This window comes from Gekko japonicus, unplaced genomic scaffold (genome assembly GCF_001447785.1).
Source record: "Gekko japonicus isolate JY-2015 unplaced genomic scaffold, Gekko_japonicus_V1.1 scaffold2457, whole genome shotgun sequence".
NCBI lineage: Eukaryota > Metazoa > Chordata > Lepidosauria > Squamata > Gekkonidae > Gekko > Gekko japonicus.
In genome coordinates this window covers 52,591-61,999 of record NW_015176049.1, presented here as the reverse complement: position 1 = coordinate 61,999, position 9,409 = coordinate 52,591, and the positions used below count along the sequence as shown (strand labels likewise).

Here is a 9,409-nt window from a genome sequence, read left to right as displayed (position 1 = left end):
GTGCACCTTGGTGTTTAGTCATGCCGGCCACATGACCACAGAAACGTCTTTGGACAGCACTGGCTCTTCGGCTTTGAAACGGAGATGAGCACCGCAACCCTAGAGTCGGATTTGACTGGCTTTCGAGCAAGGGAACCTTTACCTTTACCTTTTTAGGGCCAGGTAGGGCTTTTGCCCAGCAAGGCTTCTGATTGGCCATTGGAGATTTTATTGGCAGCAGCTGCCACCACTGCACAAGGATCTTCAGTGTGGTTGAAGGTAAGCTGTGGCAGCCATTTTGTTATCGGCTCTGCCTCCTACAGCCGGTAGCCATTGAGAACTATCCAAGCATACAGAGAGGAAGCTGAACAAGAAAAGATTTCACTGAATGTGAGCATTGGGCAGGGAGACGGCCATGCACCAAACTGGTGAAAGGGTGGTGGACTGAGGAAAGGTGGTAAATCATCTGTTAGGAAAAGAGTCTTCTTGGGCTGCACCTCTTCAGGATGTAAACCTTGGGGCTGTGTATTCCAGGGACCCCCAGTGGGTGCCATGATGCCCACCAGTAACTTTCCTGGTGTCCACAAAGTGTTTTTAGAGAGTGGGTATGGCCAGGTAGGGCTTTTGCCCAGCAAGGCTTCTGATTGGCCATTGGAGATTTGATTGGCAGCAGCTGCCACCACTGCACAAGGATCTTTAGTGTGGTTGAAGGTAAGCTGTGGCAGCCATTTTGTTATCGGCTCTGCCTCCTACAGCCGGTAGCCACTGAGAACTATCCAAGCATACAGAGAGGAAGCTGAACAAGAAAAGATTTCACTGAATGTGAGCATTGGGCAGGGAGACGGCCATGCAGAGATGAATGCTGTGCAGGAAAGGATTCACTGAGTCTACATGTATTCTGCTCTGAGGAAGCCTATTGAAACAGGTGTTTGAGCAAGCCTGTCTGCAGATTCGTGACCTTTTATGCTATCTGTCTGCAATCCAATACTCGTAAAAAAAAGACACAAAGAAGATTTATTAGTCGTTTCACTTTATTTGCTTTTGATGACACTTGAAGTGAAGAGGCCCAGGCAGACTCCTGCACTAGAGGAGAACTTTGGATTATTGGACTGTGCTTGTCAACATTGTGGAATCGTTTTTGGATGTTTATTCTGGTGTGAATGTACAGAAATGTATTGATATTTATCTATTTTTTTAATTAAAAAAAAAGAGTGACGTTTCCTTTGTAACTATATCACGGTGGTCATAGACCATTTTCTACGCGCTGGTAGCCATTGTACGGTGGCCATTTTTTATGGCTATGCCCCCCCGCACCTCACCCGAGGGAACTGCGATCCCCCGCAATCCCCCCCGAAATGACCTTTGATTCATACACACAACACTTCCATGCCTACAGAAAGCTAGAGCATCAAGGAGGAGGGTATTGTTGGAGCCATGCCAGTGTCGTGACTGGACTGAACCAGGTGCATGTGTGTTCTAGAAGCCAGGGCCCCCAAGGGCAGTAGCTGGAGCCTTGCTGGAGCAAAGCTGCGGCCTGAAGAACAGCAGGCAGAAGGGGCTGCTCCATAGACCAGCCTTTGAGTGTTTCTGTTGGGATTGGACAGTCAAAGCAAGGACAGCAAAAGAGCCCTGCTGGACAAGACCAGACGTCCATCTGCTCCAGCATCTTGTTTCCCACAAGGACTAATAAGATGCCCCAGGCACCCCACAAGGGGAAGCACAGAGACAGTTTGGTGTAGTGGTTAAGTGCGCGGACTCTAATCTGGGAGAACCAGGTTCGATTCCCCACTCCTCCACTTGGACCTGGCTGGATGACCTTGGGCAAGCCGTAGTTCTGTCAGAGCTGTCCTTGAAAAAGAGCAGTTTCTGTAAGAGCTCTCAGCCCCACCTACCTCACAGGGTGTCTGTTGTGGGGAAGGGAAGGGGAAGGAGTTTGTGAGCTGCTCTGAGACTCCTTTGGGTAGTGAAGGGCGGGGTATAAATCCAATCTCTTTTCTTCTTTTCTTCTTCTTCTCACACGGGCCATTGTTACCTCACAGCAACTGACGTTCAGAAGTATGCTGCCTCTCAACCTGGAGGTTCCATTTAGACTTTATAGCTCATAGCCGTGGGTCAGACCCCTTCCTCCATGAATTTGCCTATGGGCCTCTAGTGGCCTAAAGTAAAGGTAAAGGTTTCCCTTGCCCGAAAGCTCGTCGAATCCAACTCTAGGGGGCAGTGCTCCTCTCCGTTTCCAAACCAAAGAGCCAGCGCTGTCCGAAGACTTCTCCGTGGTCATGTGGCCGGCATGTCTAGATGCCAAGGCGCACAGAACTCTCTTACCTTCCCATTGCAATTTCTTGCTTTCAAACTGCTAGGTTGGCAGGAGCTGGGGCCAGAGATGGGAGCTCACTCTGTCACGCGGCACTCGGGTCTCGAACTGCTGAACAACCGACTTTCCGGTCTGTAGCTGAGCATCTTAACCTCTGAGCCACCATGGCCCTTCTAGTGGCCTAGGGGCACCTTATAAACCTATGTCCTCTGTCGGGGAGTTCCACAAGTTAAAGGTGCCCCACTGGACTCTAGATTTGTTTTATTGCACAGCAACTGTGCGAGCCAGCCGCACTCAGCAGCTCTTCCCTCTTCAGTACCTTTTGCGTTTCGAACGATGCTGATTTTTCTCGTCTCTCCTTGTTTTCCAGAAAGTCTGCACCAAGTGCGGTATTGAAACCGTGGGCACCTCGAAACGGCCCCTCTGGTTGTGCAAGATCTGCAGCGAGCAGCGAGAGGTGGGTTGACGGTGGAACTGAATCTCTGGCGTTTGCAAATGCTCCCGTCTTCCATGTGGTTGAACTAGAACTGTTGAGATACACTGGGTTTTGCCAGGTAAGGGTCAAACCAACTGTGACGCAGGAAATCCATTACTGAAGTCTCGTGTACGTTAAATCTAGAAGAAGCTTTGTTGGGGTGCTTGTTGGACCAAGAGTGTGGTTCTGTGTGCGTCCACATATGTGTGTGTTTGTGTGTGTAAGCCTTCACACAATTCTCTGTCCTGAATAGCTCCTGCAAGCCAGCTTCAGTTCTACAGGAGTCTAGGACAAGGGGTGTTCAGGGAAGGGACCCCACTACCTCTTTGGCCTCAAATGTTGTTCTGCTGAAGCAGCTATCATTCATTTTATTCTTGAATAGTTTTTCTACTTTTGAAGTGCTCAAAAGCCGTAGACCATCAGAGCCAGCAAAAAAGGAATCCAGTATAAGTACAGAAAAGTTAAAAACATGAGTTTATTTCAGGAAACAGAAGTATGTGATTAAAAGCCAACAGATGCCATTGGGTGCCTATAAGATTTTCGTGTTAGCATCATGCAGGTCTGAGTTAGGAGGTGGGATTCTGGAACTGGGGCACCACGACAAAGAAGGCGCTGTATCTGGTAGGCACCCTGTTTGGAGTAGTGGTTAAGAGCGGCGGATTCTAATCTGGGTTTGGTTCCGCACTCCACATGCAGCCAGCTGGGTGACCTTGGGCCAGTCACAGTTCTCTCAGAGCTCTCTCAGCCCCACCTACCTCACAGGGCGTCTGTTGTGGTGGGAGGAAGGGGAGGAGATTGTAAGCTGCTCTGAGACTCAGAGTGAAGGGTGGGGTATAAATCCAACTCTTCTTCCTCCTCTTCAAAGGACTTTTTCTTTCGGGAGGGCTGTGCGGTTTTTCGTTGTTCTCGCTTATACTTAAACTCACATTTTCAACGATTGTCCGCTTGTGTCTAAAATCGCTTGATCACCAAATGCTTGCTCCAGTGTGCTGATCTTGTTCCCATACGGGACGCTCCACAGCGGGACCATCGGGGCTTGGAGTAGCCCCCCCCTCACCGGCTTGTCTTGCTGGAGGGGTCTCTCTAGCGCCCCATAGCTTGGAGCCCAACCCTTGGGCTCCTAGGGTGGCACTGTCAGGTTTCTCCCAGAGATCTGGGAAAAAGCGACTGCCATGGCGATTGCCGAAACCGGAAGCTCCTCTTCGAAGGACTTTTGATAGAGATCTAAATGGGTGGGCAGGTTCATAAGGGAGTAAGCCCTTCAGGATATGCTTGTCCGAAACCATTTATTATTTACGATATTTATGTATAAGATGGCTTTCTGCCAAATCTGTGCCCCGCAAGGGGACTGACACTGAGAATAGTATAATAGGAAAAAACCCACAAAACCCATTAAAAGCAGAGGTTAAAATATATATATATGTAACTAAATAGAGCAAATTAAAGCCTCAGACAGGAAGGAGGGAATCACTGAGGGAATGCCAGACCAAACAAAGACGTCTTCACCTGGTCGCAGGGACAGAAGGGGACAGATTACGGGCTTCTGGGCCAACGCCAGACCTTTGAATTATACTCTGAAGTAGACTAAGAGCCAGCAAATGTCTTTCAAAATTGGGGAAATAATATCGTTGTTTTTATCCTTGAAAAAATACTGTTAAAATATGCTAGACTTTGGCCCAATAGTCCAAGATGGCTCCGCATCTAAATGTCTTTTTGAAAACAAAGCGTGGTTGTTGGTTAGTGTGGAAGCAGCCGGTTGCCGGCTCTCTCATCTACAGTTTCCCAGGTGGATGGTGTCGCATCATAGATTTAAGTTTTCCCTTTGACTTCTGTAAAGTTGTTTCCTCAGTTTGATCCGAAGGGCCATTTTCGTTCTCTCTGTGGTGCATTTGACTTCTCCACACTCCTCAGGATAATTGCCTTCTTTTAAAATACTTTCCAGGAGGACAATAAAATAAAAATTCACGATCACTGCATGGAAGACAGCGTTAAAATGTCTCCGGTTCTCCGAGAGTCGTAAACAGTAGCCAGCATGCGATAACCCTTGGTTCTTTCTCTGCGCCTGAAGTACTAATTCTTTCATTCTTCTCTTTATCTCCCTTTTCTTTAGGCTCAGTTCTATTTCTTTTCTGTTTTTGGCAGTGTGGAGTGTGTGGGAATGAGTGAGGAAATTACTCGGCTGAGGGAAGCACCGTCCCCTTTACCCTCCAAATCTGAACCCTTTCATCTTATGCAGCTTTATTGCTGATTCCCTTTTAACTGCAGTTCTGAAACCAAGAACCATGGGCGGAAGGAAGAAAGGATGGCTCACTCTCTCCCCTTAGGACTGAATTTCCCCCTTCTTGCCTTAACCACAGTTGCGGGAAACATTGGTGCTGTGGTTTGATATTTATTGAGGTTTCTGGGAAACCAGGATTTGGAGCCAGTGTGGTGGTGGAAAGTGCCGTCAAGCCTCAGCCAACTTATGGCGACCCCATACGGTTTTCAAGGCAAGGGACCGTGAGAGGTGACTTGCCATTGCCTGCGCCTGCATAGCAGCCCTGGTATTCCTCGATGGTCTCCCATACAAATGCTAACCAGGGCTGACCCTGCTTAGTTTCTGAGATTTATTATCTTTTTCATTTATTATCAGATTTATACCCCGACCTCCCCGCAAAGCAGGCTCAGAGATGTAACAGCATCAGGTGAGCCTGAGCCATCCAGGTAATGGCGAAGCCAAAATAAGCAGTATTGAAGTTAACACTTTGTTGTTCAGTCGCACAGTTGAGTCTGACTCTTCAAGAACACTGGACCACATCATGCCAGGCCCTCCCGTCCTCCGCAGTCCTCTGGAATTTGCTTAATTTCATGTTTGTTGCATCGATAATGCTGTCTAGCCATCTCATCCTTTGCCATCCCCGTCTTCTTTGACCTTCAGTCTTTCCCAGCATCAGGGTCTTCTCCAGCGAGTGCTCCCTTCTCATTTGGTGGCCAAAGTATTTGAGCTTCAGCTTCAGGATCTGGCCTTCCAGGGAACTGTCAGGGTTGATCCTAAGATTGACTGATTTGATCTTCTTGCAGTCCAAGGAACTCTCAAGAGTCTTCTCTAGCACCATAGTTCAAAAGAATCTATTCTTCAGTGCTTGGCCTTCCTTATGGTCCAACTCTTGCAGCCATATGTTACTATTGGGAATACTATTGTTTTGACCATACAGACTTTTGTTGGCAGGGTGATATCTTTACTTTTTATTATGCTGTCTAGGTTGGCCATCGCTTTCCTCCCAAAGAGCAGGCGTCTTTTAATTTCATGGCTGCAGTCACCGTCTGCAGTGATCTTGAATCCCAGGAACGTGACGTCTGTCACTGCTTCCATGACTTCCCCTTCTATTTGCCAAGGAGTGATGGGGCTGGATGCCATGATCTTAGTTTTTTGGATGTTGAGTTTCAAGCCAACTTACTCTAGGCCAAACTCTACATCTTGTGTTTTTAACAAGTTGGGTACAGAAACCCTGCACAGCAGCTGCCGGGAACACCATTTTTACAGCCTTTGAGGGCCAGATTTGGCTCGGGACTGTGGTGTTGGAGGAGGGGGTCTCATGCCTTCCTCCTGAGCTGAATTGGGAGCCCTTGCAGGCTTTAAAAATGGCATTTGGAAAGTGAACCAGGCTCAAGGAACCCAGATCCAACTCTTTAGAAAAGGGTAACGTGTAGTTTGGCCCTCCAGAGGAACGTCTACTCTCTGAGGAGCTCTCCAAGGTCCTGCAGAGGTTCCTTGAAACTGGAACTCATTCCTGCAGAACCTGCTGACTTCTGCACAAGGGTAGTCCTCTGTAGGCCTGCCTCAGTGCCCCATGATCTCCCAACATAGTTGTCTGTGCATTTTTTGTACCCAGGCACTGTTCCGTCTTAATCTTGGTCACCCACTGCTGACTGGGAGAGCACATACTTTGCAAGTGCAAGTTCTCAAGTTCTGTCCAAGCATCTCCAGTTAGGGAGGACTTTAAAGAGCTACTGTCAGTCAGGGTAGACTGTGCTGGAGGGGGACGGGGACTTGGTATAAGATGGCTCCTGAAGTTCATATGGAATCTGAAGTCTTCTGTCTCCTCCTCTAAGAGGAGGCATTGCGCCACTAACAAAAGGCCAGCATTTTGATGCTTCCCCTCACTTAGCACATTGGCGTGTTCCAACAGAGCTGAGGGTTGCATGGCAAATTGTATTTGTTTGCTTGTTTGTTTTGGTTGTCTGGCTTTCCTCCTTCTCAGAGTACTGGGGGTGGGGAATTGTCTGCTTATTGGGGTTTTTTTGTCCAATGCGGGATTGTTCCTGTGGTTAGACATTCTGCGCTCTGCTAGGCACTTTTGTGTATTTCTTAAACCAATTTTGGGGGGAGAGGCTGACAATTTAGTGCTGTGTTTTGATCTCTGGAAGATTTGCTTTTCTGTGCGGAGGGGAAGGATGCGAGGCGTTTCTTGGCCGCTTGCCTGAGTTCGCAAACCGTCGTGTCACTGCTGAAAAGTAGACGGGAACGAAAATTCTTTCCCTTTTCTCTAAACTAGTGTCTGTCTCCTCAAACTTTCCTCAGCAGATCCACGCTTATTTTGTAAATGAAAATGAATGGCAGCCTAAAGTGGCATGCATTTGGTGGCGGCGGAAGGTGCTCTCACGTCACAGCCGCCAGACAGCAATCCTGCAGGGTTTTGAGGCAAGAGACATTCAGAGGTGGTTTGCCATTGCCTGCCTCTGCGTAGCAACCCTGGACTTCCTTGATGACCCCCCATCCAAGTATTAATCAGGGCTGACCCTGCTTAGCTTCCCAGATCTGACAAGATCGGCCTAGCCTGGGGCCTTAGGTCAGGGCAGGAGGTTTTTAGAGGTACAAGTATAAGAGCTGGGGCCTGTTCCCCTGTGTTTCTGGGCTGGTGCTGCAATTGTGCCCTGGAACAAAAGGGTGACTTGTACAGAGACAGAACACGGATCCTCCTTTCAAGGTCAAGCTCTGCCCTTGTGCCTCTGTCTTGGGAGTCATAGGATGAACCACCTATTCCCAAAGAAGAGAGGCAGCCCAAGCGCCTGCCCTGTCCCATCCACTTTGCCGTCCATTTCTTTGGGTGACCTTGGGCCTCTTGCTCTCTTTTGGCTTACCTGAGCTCCTGGGATGATCGGGAGCCGAATAGCGCAGGGGAGTTTCGAGTCTACTCTATCCTTGTTCCTAAGAGGAAGGATGGCAATAAAACCTGATAGATCACTGAGGTGGGGGTGGGGGGGCTAGCCAGGCAGCCTTCCCTTGTGTCTGCAGCCAGTTCTTAACCTTTTGAAAACAACATAGAACCATCCCTCTTCAGGACTTCCCTCAGGAAAGGGGAATGGGCACCATCTGGGCCAGAGACGTTTTGTGGGGCTGACGGGATTTTGCTGGCTTTTAAAATACCGTCTTATTTTTATTTATTTATTTAGCGACTTAGGGCGGCTAACACGCAGCTAATGCCGGGTTAAATAGATAAAATACAATAAAACAATAATACACATCCGCAATAAAATTCATAACAATATTTAAGGTGCTCTATTATCCTGTATATAACTCCTCAAGATGGACAGTAATCCCAAATCGGCGGCCAGCTTTATTAAATAGCGAGGGCTCCAGCGGTGATGTTCTCTCCACTTCTGCCAGGCGACACATACCCCCCCATAATAGGGGTAAATGATGGAACAGTACCACTGGCGGCGGTGGCTCCTACTCAAAAGCCTGGTGGAAGAGCTCCGTCTTGCAGGCCCTGTGGAACTGTATAAGGTATCTTCTGAAATGAAAGGAGTCCCATTTTGGGCAAGAGCAAGAGGAGCCTCCACATAGAGACACTAATCCTCTGAATTCCAGTGATAGGAGGCAACATCAGGGGAAGGCCTCGGCCTCTATTGCCCTGTTGTTGGCCATCCAGAGGAAGTGGTTGGCCACTGTGTGAGTCAGGAAGTTGGACTAGATGGACCACTGGTCTGATCCAGCAGGGCTCTTCTTATGTTCTTATGAAGGCCTCAGCCTCTACGCCCTGTTGTTGGCCGTCCAGAGGAACTGGCTGGCCACTGTGTGAGTCAGGAAGCTGGACTAGATGGACCACTGGTCTGATCCAGCAGGGCTCTTCTTATGTTCTTATGAAGGCCTCAGCCTCTATGCCCTGTTGTTGGCTGTCCAGAGGAACTGGTTGGCCTCTGCGTGAGACAGGATGCTGGACTAGATGGATCACTGGTCTGATCCAGCACGGCTCTTCTGATGTTCTTATGAAGGCCTCGGCCTCTAATCCCTGCCCTGCTGTTGTCTGTCCAGAGGAACTGGTTGGCCTCTGCATGAGACAGGATGCTGGACTAGATGGACCACTGGTCTGATCCAGCATGGCTCTTCTGATGTTCTTATGAAGGCCTCGGCCTCTAATCCCTGCCCTGCTGTTGTCTGTCCAGAGGAACTGGTTGGCCTCTGCATGAGACAGGATGCTGGACTAGATGGACCACTGGTCTGATCCAGCACGGTTCTTCTGATGTTCTTATGAAGGCCTTGGCCTCTATGCCTTGTTGTTGGCTGTCCAGAGGAACTGGTTGGCCTCTGCGTGAGACAGGATGCTGGACTAGATGGACCACTGGTCTGATCCAGCATGGCTCTTCTGATGTTCTTATGAAGG

The 9,409-nt window shown here is 48.9% G+C and overlaps 1 protein-coding gene across 1 annotated transcript in view; it reads left to right on the top strand.

Annotated features, from left to right (window-relative positions):
• RPH3AL (rabphilin 3A-like (without C2 domains)) overlaps window positions 1-9,409 on the top strand; it is an 88,099-nt gene that overhangs the window by 37,615 nt on the left and 41,075 nt on the right. Inside the window, exon 7 of the mRNA XM_015426679.1 lies at window positions 2,661-2,747. Within this exon, the coding sequence (XP_015282165.1) occupies window positions 2,661-2,747 (87 nt within the window). The remainder of the gene's footprint in view (window positions 1-2,660; window positions 2,748-9,409) is intronic.